The sequence below is a fragment of the Triticum aestivum genome, chromosome 1D (genome assembly GCF_018294505.1).
Source record: "Triticum aestivum cultivar Chinese Spring chromosome 1D, IWGSC CS RefSeq v2.1, whole genome shotgun sequence".
NCBI classification, from domain to species: domain Eukaryota; kingdom Viridiplantae; phylum Streptophyta; class Magnoliopsida; order Poales; family Poaceae; genus Triticum; species Triticum aestivum.
The window spans coordinates 86,887,081-86,906,394 of NC_057796.1; the positions used below are offsets into that span (position 1 = coordinate 86,887,081).

General features: G+C 47.5%; 2 protein-coding genes across 2 annotated transcripts; both read right to left on the reverse strand.

Annotated features, from left to right (window-relative positions):
- Nucleotides 1-9,184: 9,184 nt before the first annotated feature.
- On the reverse strand, nt 9,185-10,771 carry LOC123165956 (protein CHUP1, chloroplastic). Its single transcript, XM_044583722.1, has 2 exons — nt 9,859-10,771; nt 9,185-9,773 (listed from the first exon to the last, which is right to left on the reverse strand). Exons 1-2 carry the CDS (start codon nt 10,708-10,710, stop codon nt 9,318-9,320), a joined length of 1,308 nt encoding a protein of 435 aa, XP_044439657.1. The 5' UTR covers nt 10,711-10,771; the 3' UTR covers nt 9,185-9,317.
- A 3,372-nt stretch (nt 10,772-14,143) lies between these two features.
- On the reverse strand, nt 14,144-18,721 carry LOC123180490 (elongator complex protein 2). The gene is made up of 10 exons (XM_044592563.1): nt 18,458-18,721; nt 18,271-18,358; nt 17,831-17,916; nt 17,490-17,643; nt 17,125-17,285; nt 16,396-17,046; nt 15,966-16,281; nt 15,619-15,833; nt 14,994-15,171; nt 14,144-14,889 (listed from the first exon to the last, which is right to left on the reverse strand). Exons 1-10 carry the CDS (start codon nt 18,620-18,622, stop codon nt 14,393-14,395), a joined length of 2,511 nt encoding a protein of 836 aa, XP_044448498.1. The 5' UTR covers nt 18,623-18,721; the 3' UTR covers nt 14,144-14,392.
- Nucleotides 18,722-19,314: the final 593 nt, after the last annotated feature.

Here is a 19,314-nt window from a genome sequence, read left to right on the forward strand (position 1 = left end):
TTCTTAGATGCAACTAAAAATCCAAAAAAAGTTAGTAATGGCGCACCAGGGGAAGGTGCGCCATTGCTATCACGGTACTTATGGCGCACCCCTAGACGGTGCGCCATTGCTAACCTTCCCCCCACTAAAATATCCAAGACGTTCCATCTCGCCAGCCGTTCGTCCTTCTCCCATCTCGCCCCTCGCCTCTCGCCACCGCCGCCGATCCCCTTCCACCACCGCCGCCGCCCCCACCCACCGGCGACCTCGCTCCCGGGCTCCGCTGCCCCCACCCACCCCCTCCCTCGCCTTCGCCGCACCCACCCCCTCCCTTGCCTTCCCAGCCCTCAAAACCCTAGAAACCCGCGGCGCCTCTCCGCTCGAGCTCCACCGTGCGAGGCGACAGGCAAGGCGGCGGACGGAATCTGCTTCAACATCGGGCCGGCGAGCCGCGGAAGCAGGGCGCGACGGCGCTCGACGCTGTAGACGTGCTCGCCCGCCCCCAGTAGACATGCTCGCCGCTGTAGACGTGCTTGTCGGGGCCTCTCCCCCGACGTCACCGGTGAGCCACCGCGCCCTGCCCTCTCCCTCTCTGCTCCTCCCTCCTTGCCCTCTCCCTCTCTGCTCGATCCCCTCTCTTCTCTGTCTCCACCTTCTGTTCTTGCCTGTGAGGTGTTTGATTAAATGTCAATTCAAACGATTGATGCAGCCGCGTCCACTGGAGCACCACGACCGCGTCTGCGACCTCGTCTCTGCTCCGCCGCCGTCTACGACCTCGTCTGCGACCGCGTCCATCGAGGTGAGTTCTTCCATGGATCACTTCCAGGCCGTAGGTGCCAACCTGTGCCGTCTGTTTAAATTGTGTTGTTTGGAATTGTGAATCTTAATATTCTTGTGGTGTTCTTGTGTAGATCATATGCTTTTAGTTTAGAGTTTTGCTACTGTCAGATACAAGATAATTAGAAGAGGGAACAGTTCATGCCTCACATTGTAAAACAGTAGCAGAATATATGAAATCCATCTAAATAAATAACCACTGTGACCAGATTTTTGCAATTATAAAAAGGGAAAGAAACAACCATTGAACCAACAGATAATTGATTTGGCCTAAGGCAACATGGTATAAAAAAGTTTGATTCACATGCCTCACATTGTAAAAAAGGGCTAGTGTTGTTGCCAGTCCTAATGAAAAAGCAACTGAATTTCCAACAACCTACTAGGTAGAACAATCCATTTATATCATGAATATATGAAGGGAAGGACATGGTTGCTACATGATTGCCATTATACTCCTTGCTGCTAGTTGCATTATTTCTCAGTGCTACAAATGTGTTTAACTTGTAGCTTCTAGCTAGCTTAAGTGAGTAGCCAGTACTGTAGTGAGTAGCTTAACTTGTTTAAGTACTGCCAATTAGTAGTACTACTAGTGAGTAGATGAACTCCATTTAACTAGCTTAATTGAGTTTCGGTACTCCAAACATAGATGATCTGAATAATTAACCCTATCCTATTTTATATGATCAGATGCACAACTTGATGCTACCTAGCTTAATTGAGTTTCAGTACTCCAAACACTCTGCTACCTAACTGAAACCACTATGTGTGTTTTCTGATAATATTATAAAAACTGCCTGGTGTGTGTTCTAGTACTTGTATGCCTATAGCACTGGTTAATCTATTTCGAAATTATTTGATTACTTCAAGTAGTCTAATCTTGATTTGAGGGAAGATACTGGGATGGAAGTCTGTCACTGATGCTTCTTTTCTTGAGCATTATAGCAAAGTAAGACTACTGTGACTATAAGCATCTAGACAGCATGTTGTAGGTTGTTTGTACTGCCTGTGTAGTTTCCATCAATTATGTTGAAGTACTCATTTGTATGACTTATTCTGTTCGTGTGATGCAATGTAAGGATACTGTGTTGTATTTTCAAATGACCTTGATTTCTTTATTTGCGGTGACTTCAGAAATTGAAAATTGACCTTTCTGTGGTCAATCTCATTGCAAGGAAACCAATAACAAAGGATGCAATCTTGTTTTGCAAATGTTGTATAAATCCCTGATATGTCATAGTGATGCTGCTGCTACTTTAGATCTTCTGAACTTTGTAAACTGTGATGCAATCTTTCTATGGTCAATAACAAAGGATGCAATCTTTCTGTGGTCAATCTCACTGAATTTTGTCAACTTCTGAAATGACCCCTTTCTCCTGAAATGTTGATTAATTTCCGTATCGGTTGAGAATGGGGCACTCCTAGGTCAAGAAAATTAGCAAAGGTCATGCCCAATTTTTTTGACCTAGAAGGTGCCCGATTCTCAGCCGAAACAAAAATTAATCAGCATGTATCTTGACATCAACCAACTTTCTGGACACATCCCTCGACAAGTAGGTTATCTTGAGAACTTAGAGGAGTTGTGGCTTTGCTACAACACACTAACAGGTTCCATCCCAAACTGCCTAGGAAATTTGACCAAACTCACAACCTTGGATCTTGAGAACAACCAACTTTCTGGACACATCCCTCGAGAATTAGGTTATCTTGAGAACTTAGAGAAGTTGTTTGTTTGCTACAACACACTAACAGGTTCCATCCCAAACAGCATAGGCAATTTGACCAAACTCACAGCCTTGTATCTTTGCAGCAACCAACTTTCTGGACACATCCCTCAAGAACTAGGTTACCTTGAGAACGTGGACTTGGACCTTAGCAACAACACACTAACAGGTTCCATCCCAAAACACCTAGGCAATATCACAAACATCTCTCAATTGTTCCTTGACAATAACCAACTTTTTGGTGACATTCCTCGAGAATTAGGTTATATGGTCAACTTAGAGTCTTGTTCCTTGACAATAACCAACTTTTTGACCAAACTTTTTTCCTATTTAGAGCGAACATGGCCCACAACGATGCGGCCGGCGGTTCGGGCAAGGCATTCTGGGAGCTGTCCCAGGAGATGGAGGAAGAACCTCACCGCTATGAGGACGCCGCGGAAAACACCGATCCCGACTACACAACCCCTAGTGGCGTCGGGGATGACACCACTGATGGTGCCGCCGAGGATGCCACCACTGATGATGGCAGCGCACGCACAGATGGCAGCCAACCGAAGAGGCAACGGAAGTACCGGCGCCCGAACGTGCTCAGCACCGTCAAGGAGGAATTTACTGAAGTGTCCTCTAGTGGGAATCCAACGGCGCCCAAAGAATTAGTCAGTGGGTACGCGGGACAACTCGGGTGCATTCTCCGAAGCACCATCTCGATCAATACCGAGAACCTAAGGCATCGTGACCGAGGGAATTTGTGCAACCTCCTCTTCATGAAGCTGCACGAACGATACAAGTTCCCCGGTGACTTCGCAAACACACGCCTCTCAGGGAATAAAGTGAACAGTGCCGCCCTCACGAAGATGAGCACGGCCCTGGCTACTTGGAGAGCCGCGGTGAAGAGAAGGATTCTAAGAGGTGATAGTTATGAGAAGATCAAGGAGACAAATCCTTCGATCAGCGAAGCTGACTACCTGGAGTTCAAGATCAAGTGCGAGAGCAACGCATCTGCGGAATCAAGTCAGTGGGGGAAAGATATGCAGGACTTGAACTTAGGGGTCCACAAACTCGGTCCCGGCGGTTACAGAGTGGCGGAACCTATATGGGACAAGGAGGACGCGGAGCGTGCCGAGCAAGGCCTACCGCCCTTCTTCGATAAATACCGTGACAAGCAGACCAGGAACTATGTCAGGGCCCGGTACAAGGCGGACCTGGTAACAAAGGAGCTTACCACAGATCCAAAGACCAAGGCGCTTGAGCTTGTTCTGGTAAGGAATACACCCCCGCGTTATTAGCTCCATATGGTTGCATTCTAATTAATGAAGCCAAATTTCTAAATGGTTCACGTTCCTTCCGCAAGACACTGAAAGCAGTAGCGCGGGGTCGTCTCAGAGCTCCCCTTGGGACACCACTTTAAATAGGGCGTTGAACATAATGAAACACAAGGATAAGTTCAGTAAGCCGTCGTCTGCTGGTCGTGTGGCCGGCAAAGGCTTGTCCACGAAATGGTCGGAATACTATAACATTGGGCGAAAGGAGAGAAAGACCAGCTCGGAAAGCCAGGAGCGCGAGGTTCAAGAACTCAAGGCACAAGTGGCGCGGATTCCGGAGATAGTCGAAGAGCAAGTGCAAGACCAACCGGGAGCGACGGTCACCGCCATTGTGCCTACCTCGATTGAGGGGCTGCAGGCGTGGATTGTGGGCGGCCAACAGGGGCCGCCCCCCATTCCCAGCTTCACGGGCAGCAACTCGCACAACGCGCCGGCGGCGCCATTGGTGTCTCCGGCGTCGGCGCCGGCATTGGAGCTTAATGCACCCGGGTGTGGGAAGAATACGCCGGCCGGCACCTCGGCAGCAAGCGGTCCCTCCGTCACTTGCACGCCCGCCGTTGGAGGTGCCTCGACATTAGCCGAGCTCGACGCTATCACAATAACTAAGCCTCACGGCCGATGACTTCATCTCCTTGCCTTTGACTGGGCATCCCTGACGCCCTACATGTTTTCGCAGGGTGCCGTCGATGTTCCATGCACTCTCCTGCACTTCGTGGGCAGCGAGTTGATCGATGTCGCCAAGGCCAAAATCGTTTAACCGGGCAACCGCGTGTTCCACGGTAATCCGATGCCACCCACCGTGTATAGGGTTCAACTGGTTCGAGTGCTGCGGGGCTGCGACGACTTGTTACCTCCGTATCGGCCCCCTGGGGCCGACGAAGATGATGTGATGACCCTCAGCGCCTGCATAAGCTGGTCCATGCTTTGGCCGAAGAGCCAGATTCGTTTGGGGCGGGGGACACCACCCCACAGACAACACCGCCAGTCGTGCCGGCGCCAAGCCATGGCAAGACCGCCGCAACGCTACCGCCGTCAGCTGATCCGGACATGCATATGGCACAGGATCCGGACGACGACGACGGTACATTTTCCAACGTCGATAAGTACTTCAACGAACATGATGGGTACAGTGACGAATTCTTGGGGCCTCCTTCTCAAGAACCCAACCCTGCAAAAGACGATCGCGATCTAGCTGGTACCGCGGAGAAACCCAATTGCAACAGGCGTCGTCTGGCGTTCAGTTCTCAGGAGACGCCTCCAGCTGCCGCCTTCACCGAGCCTCAGATAGCCGAGGTGCGAAATATTATCAGCCCCAACACACTCAAGAAGGTGGTCTCTGAGCAGAACTCGATCCCATTACAGCAGAAGAAGCAGAAGGGACGGAAAAGAAAAAATAACAAGGGTGCGAGCCAGCCGGCACCGAGTACGATCCGTGCTCAGGACGGGCCACCTTCACCTAAGGATATCTCGAGGAGGGTGCATGTGGCGGGTAGGCCGATGCTACCGACTAATCTGCTCAATGCTGCAACCGGTGCTATGCGGAGTCTGCATGACAGTCTTCTTTCTATGGAGAAGCGGCGTCTCTCCGAGAATGATGTGGCATACCCGGTTTTCGTGGCCAAGGTGCCAGAGGGCAAGGGCTTTGTCGATAGCAACATCGGGCGTATGATCGTCCTGCGGTTTGATGACATCTTCGCTATGTTTAACCTTCATCCGCTGCACTACACCTTCATTCGGCTATTTTCGCTCAGTATGGAGATGCGGATCATTAGAGACGTGACCCCAGACATCGTGATAGTCGACCCCTTCTACATGCGTGCCAAGATTTTGGGCAGCGCTGGGGACCGGCAAGTCACGAGTTCATACCTCGAAGGCGTCATTCTGGCGAACCCAGATAAGGATAACTTCCTCGTGCCTTACTTTCCCGAGTAAGTCATCCCCTCACCGCCCCGTAACATATGATTTCTTAGATTTTGATCGTTCTTTTTTTCTAACATTCCGTGTTTTGTGTAGTGACACACATTGCACACTCATCCTCTTAAGCCCGAAATATTCCATGGCCACGTATTTCGACTCGGACCGTCAGTCGAAGAAAGACTACACAAATATCAAGAAAGTTCTTGATGATGCTCTCCCCGGCTACGCCAAATCTGGAGGCACCTTCAGGAGGCCAATTTGTAGGTACGGCAAGCACGTGTTCACCCACGTAACGACGTTCCCCTGCGTCAAGCAGCCGCCTGGCGGTCAGAAGGATGCCTACTACGCTCTCCATCACATGCGGGTGATCGTACGGGACCATAATCACCTTCTGCTACCAACTAATCTCAAAGATTGGGCCGCACGCTTGTCGGCAATCCAGGACGCGGACATCAGACAAGAATTCTTTCGCATCCAGTCGGAGTTTGCGGAAATCATCCATCAAGATGTCCTTCGTACCTCGGGGCAGTTCTACCTCAAATATCAACCGTCCAACAGTGAAATAGAAACAACGCTACAAATGCAGGCTGACAACGATCGCGATTTCATGACCATCACGAAAGACGGCGGCTTCATCCACGCTCCGGTCCCTGAGTCGAGTCGAAAGTAATGATGCTATGTAGTTCTGAAATATCGATTAGCTCATGTTGTAATTAAACTTTAATGAACTTGTATGTCTCTTTAGTTTGGACAGTCGTTCAACTTATATGTAATCGATGCTATTTATTAGTAGGACCATGAATCGTGCTATTAATGTGTTGCTTTTCTCTTCCGATCCTTTTGTTGCATACTTATATATTGCTTATATATTGTCTGTGAATTGCTACTAACGTTTTGTTTGTCTAGTGCATAGAGATGCTGTCGTATGTTGTGTACAAGGGTAAGGTTCCCGGAGTCTACGACGACTGGGAGGAGTGTCGGAGACAGGTTCACCGTTTCAGCGGTAACAGTTACAAAGGGTACACCACTAGGGCGGAGGCGGAAGCTAGATACGCCCGCTATCTAGCGGGAGAGAGGAGGGAATGAAGGAGGAACCGGATGAAGACCAGTTTCATCGCGATGATGCTCATCGTGACTGCAGCTCTCTTCTATGTGATGGTAGTTTAGATGATCGATATCGACTTTGTAATGTGACGACAAACTCGGCTAATATATATGATGAACTTTGCTAATGTCTCGAGACCTAAACTTGGCTAATGTTTGAACTTTGTTCGCTATTTCGAATTTGGAGACTAATATGATGAATTCTATTGTGTGATGTTTATATTCTGTGCTGTGTAATGTGTATTTTGTAACCTGTGCGAATACTAGATATTTTGTAACCTGTGCAAATACCAGAAAAGCAAAAAATAATAATTCCTAATATTCATAGTAGTGGCGCACCATATTGAGCATTAGTGGCGCACCAGGGCTAAATACCAGTGGCGCATTATGGGGCATAGTAATGGCGCACTTGGAGGCATACGTGAAGGTAAATATGGCCCCCTAGGAGGCATAGTAATGGCGCACCGTTGGACATAATAATGACGCACTGCCAGGTGCGCCACTATTATCTGGTATACTAATGGCGCACCAGAGGTGCGCCATTAGTATTTGTTACTAGTGGCGTGGTAATAGTGGCGCACCTATAGTGCATCATTAATGGCCAAAATAGGTGTGCCACTAACAGGCATTTTTCTAGTAGTGCGTTTCCGTCGACAATGCGGCGTCACTTTGTCAATCTCAAGATGTTGTGCTAGCTCAGTATCTTGGAGGTGCTCATAGATGTAGAGTTGTGTGAGTTCATTGGGGTGTATGTGCGTGTATGTCAATTGAACTCTGTAAAAAACACATCGTATGCACCATATTTATTACTGCAACAATGCAATTTGACTCAAACATACATCATTCTCACGAGTGGTCACAAGCAAATTAATCAGCACCAATGAATTATCCCAAAATCTAAAAAGTGGCCGCGCATCTTTTAGAGGAAACGAACGGCCTGGCTCACAGCGCATGCATGCTTAATTTTTTTGTCCGCTAGTACATGTGACTACAGCATTAAATGTCTTCACACCGTCCCTTTACTTTGGAAACGACCAGATCCATATGTATTTATTTTGGGTTTTCAAAAATTCAAAAAGCCATATTTTCCAAACCGCACATCAGAATTCAAATCTATTTTCACCCTCCGAATCCTCGCGACGAGATCTTTGAAACTAGATTCCTCATGGGTATGTTTTGACGAAAAAGATTCGATGCCAAGTTTAAGGCTATATGGTGCAACTTTAGTACTGCATTGTGCAACTTTAGTACTGCATGATGCAACTGTTTTTCAAAACCAAATTTAGAGCTACATGATCGAACTTCCAATGAGGTTACAACATAGCAACCATAACAACCGACTTTTATGATGTGCAACTAGTCTACTGCCCCGGCCAACTACCTAGTTGTAGATATGCAACTCTCCTCCCTACTTGTGGATGTCTACTGTTGGCATACTCTGCCCACCTCCCCTATTAGGGATATGTGCAACTCAGTATGTTGTTCAAGCCAACTGATTATTAGTCGATGTGCAACTATTTCCTCTCCCTGCTTGTGGATATGCAGTTTCGGTTGGCCAGGGCAACAAACGGAGTTACACATAGTCTGCTAGGCAGTTGGCCAAGAAAGCATGCGAAGTTGCACATCTCACAGGCAGGGATAGTTGAATGGTGAAAATTCCATATTCACGAGGATAGTGAAAAGCTGCATATAGACAGGGTGCTAAAGTTGTAAATCTCAAAAACAGGGGTGGTTTGGACCGGTTGCTAGAAGAAAAAACTACACATCCATGGGGTACGATCAAAAGTTGCTCTCACTGTTAGACATTTGGTTGTGGCAGTATCCGAAATTGCACATCCATTACTAGGAAGTTGGCGGATACAGCAAAAAGTGAAAGCACATCCACGGGCAAGGGGAAAGTTGCACATCAATTACTAGGCAGTTGGCCTGCGCAACAGACGAAATTGCACATCTCACGTGAAGGGGTAGTTTGAGGGGGTGGAGGTGACATCAGTGAAAACTGCACGTCCACGGGATAGGTGAAAAGTTGCACATCCACGGTCAGCTAGTTGCACATCAACTACTAGGCAGTTGCACAAAACGAGGCACTAAATTGCACACAAAAAATTCGTCGAAACATAGCCATGTAGGATCTAGTTTCAAAGATCTCGTCGCGAGGATTCGGAGGGTGAAAATGGATCTTAATTTTGATGCGCGGTTTGAAAGTTATGGCTTTTTGAAATTTGTAAATCGTGAATTAAATGATACAAAGCCATGTGCGTCCATGCACTAAAAGTAGGAACAGCCGGACGCATGTCTGTTGGAATTTTCTGTTTAACTAGCTGGGACCATAGAAATTTTTCTTAATTGGGATAAAGAGACAAACACTTTTCATTTAATAGCCGGCCGCTGTGAAGCGCTAGCGGGTCAACGGCTGCCCGCTAGACGCGTCCATGAATTATGACTCACTGCCCTTGATTGGACCCTTTCCCCTGGCCCACCCTCTGATCTTGCGGAGCAATCTTGGCCGTCCGATCCCTGTCCTGCAGCCCGCCAGCCCCATGCACGACTCCTCTCCCGCGGCGCACGACGACGCGTCGGACGACGTCTTGCGGAGCTCCACCTCGTTGATCGGCGCGGCCACCGCCACCATCTTCTCCCCCTTCTTGCGCTGCTCCTCCGCCGTCGGGTCGGCGTCATTGTCGTCGTCCCCAATCGCCACCGGGCCCTTGGCGGCGCCGCCCTCGCCGTCGCTGACCAGGAGGTCGTGCTGCAGCCACGCCGTGATCCAGCCGAGGTAGATCAGCTCCTCCATGTCTGCCGCCCACCGGTCCCGGAGCACCTCCATACCGTCCAGCAGGTCCTTGCTGCTCGACAGCTTCCGCATGCTCCTCTCCACGGCGACCTCCACGCTCTATGCCGTGCACGCACAAGGAATATCTTGATCAGACGAAAATGGAGGAAGGAAATGTCGATGAAGCGAAGAAGACAATACGTACCTCACTGTCTGTTCCTTTCCCCTTCTGCAGCTGCAAAACCAGCTCCTTCATCTCCGCCATGAGCTGCTCAAAGCCTCGGCACCTCGTTGCCATCTCTGCCTCCCGGGCATCCAAAGCCAGGATCCTTCCATCAATGGCGTCGAACTCTTGTCTGCTCTTCCTGGCAACCTTCCTGAACTTGCTCTGCAGCGCGTCGAGGCTCGCCCGCATCACGGCGAACTCTTCGGCGGCCGCCCGGATCTCCGTGGCGGCCGCCTCGAGCCGCTGGTTCTGCGACTCCAGCAGCTCCAGCTTCATCCCCAGGCACATGATCTGCATCTTCTGGTACGTCGACTCCTGCTCCTTCGCGTCACAGTAGTCGTGGAACCGCGACTCGATGCCGGCGGCTCGCTCTTCGAGGGCCGACACCACGCGCTTCAGGCTCTCGACCTCCTCGGCGCCGGCGGACGTCCCCTCCACACCCTGGAACTTCTGGTTGTTGACTGAAACTTCCGATGAGCTCTCGGTGTCCTGCGCCACCGTGATTTCCTCAGTAACAGAAGCCCGCCTCGCGTGGCCGCCACCGTGGAGCCTGCCGGTGCTGTAGGGGGTCTCCGCTTGCACCAGCTTCCACGGCGCCCGGTTCGGGGACTCCATTTCTCCTCCTCCCTCTTCTCCTTGAATCAATCTCAAACCGTCTGACGATGATGATTGATCCAACTGGATCGAGTTACCAGACGAGTCTAGGTCACTGTGCCTGATTGCTCTATCTGCTATGAGGCCGCAGATAAAAGAACCTGCCAGGGGAAAAGCCAAGGGAATTATTATCTTGAGAAGGAGATTCTTGATGTCCTCTGCTTGCTTGCTTCCCATTTAGAACATTTCATCATTCCTGCAGTCTGCATGAAACAAGCTCCTTTATTAGTAGTATGTATATCTGGCCAGTGCCCCACCCCATAAGCCCTGACTTGCTTTGCCTTCAGGGCTAAACTATGCCAAGTTTCTCCAGGTCTGTAACCCAAGAACAGCTGCTTGGGTGACATCTTTGATCAAGTTTCAACACACGGAAATTTTCGCTTCTTCGGTGTGATTTGACAGTATTAATAAACACATTAACTGTTGAAGTCGGTAACCAATTGGGATTCATCATATCTTTGCCTTGCAAGGCAAGATTAGTACTGTTCTGTTTCTTGCTTGAGAGAGGAAAGCACAACCATAGCATGCACCGGATGCAAACTCTTCCCGGTTTGTTTGGAGTGTACAAGATCGTCACCTATGAGCATCGGGAAACCTTTCCTAGTATAGTATATGTTGGTTGCTAGCTACCAGCATACGTGCAGCAGCCTACACTACTTGACTATGGGGCTTGCTTGCTTCCTGTGATGTCCACACTGTCGTGTTTGGGCTGTTTGCGTATGCCCTCTTTTACAAGTATTCTTTCTGTGTTTTATGTTGAAGCTTATTGTGCAGTCAAACTATGTAATGATGCGTACAGTACCCTTCACCCTGTTTTTTATCCAATCAAGAGATCCCAACTAAGCTATCCCGTGAATCCCCTAAAACTCTCCCCGTGTGTGTAGCATTGCTCTTTTTACTCCGTGTATTAGATGTATGTCAAGTCAAACTTTGCAAGCCCTCTTTTACAAGCATTCTTTCTGTGTTCTATGTCGAAACTTATTGTGCCATCAAACTATGCAAAGATGTGTACAGTAAAGTATTGGTGAAGCAAAGCTACTCTTTTTTGTTAGATGGCCTATTATGTAGTGTGATTTTATGTATTTTTACCTTTGAACAATAAAGCATGGAAGTTTATATTCCTTTGCAGCTTTGCTCCTGTCAATGTTGAAATGATCAGTACTTCCGCAACCGGATCCAAAACATTCTTCACACGGGCAAAGCTGCCATTCTCCTGAATGGGGTCCCAGACAACTGGATACAATGCAAGAATGGCCTGCGGCAAGGTGACCCGGCCTCCCCCTACCTTTTTCTCATCATCGCCGACCTGCTCCAACAGCTCATCTTCCAAAACGTAGAGCCTGCTCTCCACCACCCAATCTTCTCCCACTTACCTCCCACTGTTCTCCAATACGCCGATGGCACGCTTATCATTGCAGCCGCCTCTCCTGTCGCCGCAACAACCCTCAAAGTAATCCTAAACAATTTTGCGCAAGCTACGGGCCTCACCATCAACTTCTCCAAAACCACTCTAGCCACTCTTCACACAGATGATACCATGGCTGCTGCCACTGCTCTCGCCATGGGTTGCTCCCGCGCTCCCTTCCCTCAACTCAAACGTACCTCGGCCTACCCCTTGCCCCAACCAAACCTCCTACCAATGCCTTTGCTCCGTTGTTAGAATGATCTCGCAAATTATTGACGGGCTGGTGTGCTAAACTGCTTGACAAAGGTGATCGTCTCATTCTCATCTCCACGGTTTTAGACTCCCTCCTCACCTACTTCATGTCAGTGTTTCGCATTTCAAAGAAACCCCTCAAAATCATCGACTCTCTGAGAAGGGCTTTTTTCTGGGCAGGGGACGACGCTTGCTCAGGAGCTCAATGCCTTATTGCGTGGGAAAATGTTTGCTTACCAAAAAAATTCGATGGTTTAGGGCTAAAAAACCTGCATGTGCAAAATAACTGCCTACTCATGAAATTTGCAGCCAAAGCCCTCTCCTCTGCATAGTCACCTTGGCTAGAATGGTTAGAACTTCAACACCCCAATGCCTTAGTCCCCTCGGCTCCTCAAACCTCGTTTCTTTGTCGCACAATAGCTCAGCAAATCCCCACCCTTCAGACTATCTCCTTTGTGTTAACAAACAGTGGATCGCATACATACTTTTGGCTTGACACCTGGTTGACCCCAAAACCTCTAGCTACCACCTTTCCACACCTCTTCTCACACGCCAACCTAGAGCTGGTTAAAGTGGCTAATATTTTGTGTTTCGGTATCGAAGCTAACCTCCGTAATCGTTTCTCTCTTACTGTAGAACAAGAGCTTGTTTCGCTTTTAGCTATTTTGCAGGACTTCATGCCCTCGGCGGAGGAAGATCAAAGGTTCCTACACAGAGGCCATGACTTCTCCACCAAGCAAGCGTACGGCGCCCTCATGGCTAGACCAGACGTTGATCTCATCGCCCCTCTCATATGGGGCACCAGGGCTCCTCACAAGCTAAAAATCTTTGCTTGGCTACTCTTCAAGGACCGCCTCAATAATAGGGTTAACCTTGCCCACAAGCATATAATCTCCTTTGATATATGCCCCCGGTGTGCTAGGTTATCCGAAGACTCCATGCACCTCTTCATCACATGTCCACTTGCCAATAGGATATGGCAACGACTAGGGATCCTGCCGCAGACCGACGACATCTCCGACCTCTAGGACGCCCCCCCTACCTCATCACCTGCCCAAAAAAGCATGGTCCTTCGTCCTCGTGGCACTAATATGGAAGATATGGGCAGCACGTAATGACATGTTGTTTAGGAATGTTGATCAATGTTCTGTAATAACCCTCAGGAACCTTATCTCTGACTTAGATCTTTGGTCACACCGTCTCTTGGAGACAAGTGTCAAGGAGGACGTCTTCTCGTGACGTTCCTACCTCTCTGCACGTTGCACCGTGCCTATGTAATTCTGTACTTGCTGCTTCAGCAGCCTTTTGAGTAATATATTCAGGTGGGGGAGCTCCCCCCCCCCCCCCCCCACCCCCCGGGTTATTCTCAAAAAAAAAGATCAGTACTGGTAAAGCAAAGCCATTCTTTTCTGTTAGATACTTCAGGAGTCCAAAGCTTCAGAAGTCTGATACCAACTTTTTGTTGATCCCATCAACAAAACTGCCTGATTCGCCCCGTATCATATTCAGTTCCGGTGTTGGATTAGTTGATGCATTGCTGCTGGAGCCTGAAAGCTTCCCGCAACACAGCTGGAATGGTTGTGTGTAGCTGTCTAAATATAGTTGGACAAAGTCTGTACATGATGGATCTCATATATGGAAAATATAGTGAAGTTTATAAAGTTGTTGCAGGCATGGATGATACAGGGAGCAAAAAATATGCAGAGGGTATTGTGCCAGTGCTAGAGTTTTTTTTGTTAAACACGAGGCGAAAGCAATACACATTGCATTAATTAAGAATGTTGTTGTCCAGTTAACTACGGAACAGAAGAATATTGCTGTCCCATTTAATTACGAAAAACACGGCAAAAACCGATACAGCAAGGGCCAAGCACACTCGTAAACCACTAAACAGGTGAAGATCACAATCATGCCAAACGCCACAACAAATGTCAACCACACAAAAACATGGGATTGAAAAGGCAACACACTGCATTCCCCAGTCAACTAAAGTTTACATATGAACGGTATATGCTTTGCAATATAGCAATATTATCTCACAAACAGAACGATAAAAGTTTTACACCACATCAGGGAGGTGCCACGGGCACCGAGAACTGCCAGGATTTTAGTCCGCTAAATCTAGACGTATATGCCTATGTCATGCCAACAAAATAGATGCATCTGCTCAAAATTTCGGAGTCACAACGTTGCATAAATACCTCAAGTATCACGGACTGCAAACACCCTGACGCAGTGATCAGATCCACAAGAAGACAGCTCAATTGCTGCTTTCTCATCAGCCGAGTCGGGTTTCTGCCACCGCAGACGGTGCACAGTTGACACATGACACAACAGAGGATCAAACCGGAGCATGCATGCGACGCTGAAGGGAGACAGATCTGAGCTACTGTCTGAAGCAGCTCTCCCCCCTGAAACACTCCAGAGCTCGATTAGTCCATTGTCCATGCCAACAGCAATAATGCCGGCATTACGAGCACGGTCACGGCCCGTCCAGGCCAATGCGGTGACACTCTCACGGAACTGAGGCAATGTGGCGAGCAGCTTGACGGAAGATGCATCTTGAACACACCATATCTTGACAGTCTTGTCCCTCGAACCAGTTGCAAATTCATACCCAAAAGGGTTCCACGAGCATGCCCATATGATTCTTTTGTGCGCTTCATGCTTTGTAACCAGGTGATGCTGTGCTCCTTCCTCTAAGAGTTACATAAGTGGGATGACACCAACAATTGCAGACCATGAGCACTGGATCCAATACAATAAACAATGTATATGAAACTAAAAGATACAAATCTCTCACCAGTTTTCTTAATTGAAAAGACAGACAAGTGACGATCCCTTGATACGCTCAGAAGAAAAGCATTGTCAGAAGAAAATTCCATTTGTGTAACTGTCAGATTGTGAGACTGCAAGCGACCAACGGCTTTCCATGTTCCAACTTCCCAGAGCCAGATCTCAGCAACTGGTGCTGATTGAGCCTGGAAAAGAATCAAGTATCATTCAGAACTCCCTAGTAAAATATAGCATTGACATTCTCCACCAACTACTACGAGTAGTCATATGGAGACAAATAGTACTGTAACATGCGTTCTTGCGACATGAGGATGCACAGATACAAAACTATTTTCCTGTGGCAGTGGCAAAACATTTAAGTGGTTTCCAGAAATAAATAAATAAATAAATAAAGCCCCAGCAATACTATGTATCCATTCAAGTTTCTATGAAAATGAAAAACAAGCATCTGTTTGCAGATTCACATTTGAGCACTTAGCTGAACCACACATGCTCTAAACAAGAACAATCAAGTAAATAACTGTGGCCAGGTGAGGTAAATGATCATGGTGATTATGATGTCTGGCTGAACACAACTGATACCGGATATCATACAAAAATTTCAGTCACAACAAGAAAGCATGCAGTAATACCTTGCACGACGATGCAACGAGCTTCCCTGCATGATCACAGCAGATGGAAAAGAGTTCATTTCCATGTCCATAAAGTTTGTGAGATTCAGGCCATAAGGTATTCCATGCAAGCTGGTCCTCCACAGGAGGCTCAGTAAACACAGTTGGCACTGCATCAGGAATCGTCTCCATGGAATCTGGACCATCATTAGAAGCGCTGCTTGGGGATTCCTTTCCTGCATAAAACCATCAACCAAAAAGTATTAGTCAAGTGAAAAAGAATCACTGAAAAAATAAAGTAGGTGCTACTAGAATTTGTTATCAAAAGCTAACAAGACAACTCTGCCCAATACGTGAGGGATTTTTACCATGTGTATATATAGGCTTCTGTGAAAGCCCAAGAGCAGACATATTTGCTCCAAGGACTTGCACATCGTCAAAATCCTCATTGTCAGGTTTCAACAAAGTTGCTTCCTGTAGGGTCCTCAGGAATGATAAAGTAGCTTCAAAGACTCTACAGACCTTTTCATCAGCACCACAAACAAACCGGTGGTTTCCTGTACCCTGAACGAATGCCACACAGTTAATGTCATGCCCATGGATTTGGGGGCGAGCAATTTCACGCCAACAAATCACATCTCCTGGGTTAACATGACTTCTCCAAGGAGCAAATATGCGTGCTGTCTGCATAATAAACATTGATGCAAAACAGGCTTAACAAGTAGCACACAAAAATGATAATCACCCAAAGATAAATATTCTATAAGACTGCACTGAAGCTGAATTACAAAAACCTACCTGGTCATGGCTAACTGTTAGCAAATATTCGCCAGATCTAGACCATGTTAAGTCAGATACGGGTGCAAAATGACCAGATGGGACAATCTGAGGCTGCCAATTTTCAGAATCCAATCCAACATCTCTCCACATATGGAAAAATCCACCATAGCCATGTGCAAGAATAGATTTACCATCAGGTTCCCAATGGCCACCATAAAATCCAAGTGCTGAGTGACTTAATTCACCAACTGTTACTGAATTTATCCAAAGGCCAGTATTCTTTTCTGGCCTCCATATCATCATCATCTTGTCCATAGATGCAGATAATATGCTCATTGGCTGATGAGCTTCACCGCCAAGTAGCAGTGTAGGAGGCTGCCACTCTACTGAATATACCCAATCTTCATGCCCAACAAGAAGAGACTCCAATGATAGTTGGTAACTTGTATTACCGGCCACAAATAGAGGACCTTCAATGTAGGAGGCCATCCCAATATTATCCTTCCTTTGTTGCACATCTGAAGTCATCTTCCATATCCGAATGGTTTTGTCCTGAGACGAGCTAACGAGAAAAAGGCTGTGTTTCTCACTGCTCGTCATCACAGGTAAAGAGAAGTCTAAACTTCTAATCCAGTCAGAATGGCCCTTAAGTTCACAGGCTTTAATGAACTGCGCATCAGAAAATTCTGGTCAGTACAGGAAATGCGAGCAGGTATAGCAATGGAAGTAATAAGAAGTCTTACAAACCTTGCCTGACTGATCCCCACAATATATGTGGACCTTATGATCTAATCCTCCCATTGCTAAAATTAGGCAGCCTTCCTGCTCCGGCAACACCGCTAATGAAAGTGAAACCATTGGTTTTAAACCAACGGAAAGAGAATGCAAACAAGACACTTTGCAGCAGCCTACAGAAGTGAAACCAAATAACATAAATAGGATGACAGCACACATATATAAGGCTTTAAGATCATGCAAGTTAAGAGAATTGGACTATAAATTTTGCTTTAGAAACAAGCTAAAGATAAATGAGACTATTCAAGCTTTAACCAACAAGATTAGGATCAGACGATCAGTGTACAAAGTACCAAAATGCCAGTAGATCATCTTACCACCAGCAGTCGGCTCAACCACCATTTCCCAAATAACCACCATACCATCTGAGGAGGTGGAAGCAAAAATTGAAACCCTATCCGACACCATCCTTCCAGCAAGACAGGTCACACCTTTCTTATGCATGGCTGGTAGTTGCAAAACATGAGACCACTGCAAAGCAGACATAAACAGCAAAATCAATCAACTTGGGTCAGCTTGATCAAGATAAACAGATAAACATATTCCGAGCAAGCAAATGAGAAGAAGAAGAAATCTAATGCCACGAAATTGCAGCAAAGGCTTCAAACAGAATCCAAACGACAACAAACACATATATGGTGAAACAGAAGAAATTCACCTTGCCTATTCCAGAACCAATCTTCCATGCCATAATAGCACCATCAGAGCTTCCAGACAATAGATAATGTGTCTCCCTGCTTTGAACTGCAAAGGGGCAAATGAAACAAACCACCAGCCAACGGTTCAGTACTCATTACAGGATCAGTCCAGAACACCTTTTGCTTGATCTATCTCCTCTCAAGTCCCACCAATTATTCATTGAGACAATTTCAGGTTGACACTCTAATTTTTTACCTCAAAATGCAGCTCAGTGCATCAGCAACAAGACATGGTATTGTTTCAGACTGGTTGCTCTAGTTAATCATTTCAGTTCATTGCTTTATATATAAAGCAGGGTGAAAGCCTTTTTCGGTAATCATTTCAGTTCAGATGCAACAGAGAGAGAATTAACTATTAAGAGAGACAGAAGCAAATAGCTGTAAAAAGGAGGTAGCAGACCTTGGAGTACATCCTTCTTGGTTGGCAGCCACAGCGTGCAGTTCACCGCCGCCTTGTGCCCCGGCAGCGTCGTGACGATCTCCCCTCTCTATTCCAGCACAGACAGGAGCCAAGACCAATCAGATCAAACAAAGAAAACAGCAGGATACCTAAAAACAGAAGGGCGAGAGGGGCCAGATCGACGGACCAAAGGGGAGAAAAGGGCGACGGCGTTCTGGGCGCCGAAGGCGACGAGACCACAGGCGCCCCACGAGACGTTGTTCACGACACGGTTGCATCCGGCGCCAATGAAGACCCTCTCCGCCTCCGCTCCCCCGCGAGCTCCGGCGAGCTCCCCGGCCGCCGGCGGCATGGTGACGGCAAGCAGGCTCTGGCTTCTTTTCTCTCTCTTTGTTTTGGGGGAAAGCAAGGGTCTAGCTAGGGTTCAGGGTTTGGCTACTGCCCGGTCCGACCGGCTCAGCCACGCTGAGGCTTAACAGGCCGATCGGGTCGAAATAACCGCTGGTAACGCGATTTTTTTTTATTTTGAGAAAAACAAAGGGACAGGCTAGATGTCACGTGACTGAAAACAAATTTGGGAGCCGTTGGATCTTGGATGAAAAATAGATGGCCATATCAGCTTCTTCAACCTTCAAACAGTTTCACCGTTCATCTTCTACCTCCGAACAGCCTATCTACCACCGGCCTACCCGCGGCAGCCTCACTGCCCCGCCCTCCCCCAACTGCCGCTCATCGTCATGCTGCCGCCATCCCAGTCATCCTCTAACCCAGCCATGAACATTTTTTTTCCAGGTGCACCACCCTCACACTCCTATGATAGATAATGGGGTCATCTGCCACTCTAAGATGGATAATACGGTCACCTAACACCCTAAGATAGATCCAGGTGTTTCTCCAGCAAGCTGACGACTCCTTCCTTTCGGCGGCTGCTTCCTTCCTTCCAAAATCAATTGACCCAAAAAACTATTTTCAGGTGACTTGCATATAGCTATTGTGAGAAACAAACTGATTGTAGCGTCGGAGATAAATTCAAAGGAAAGGGCA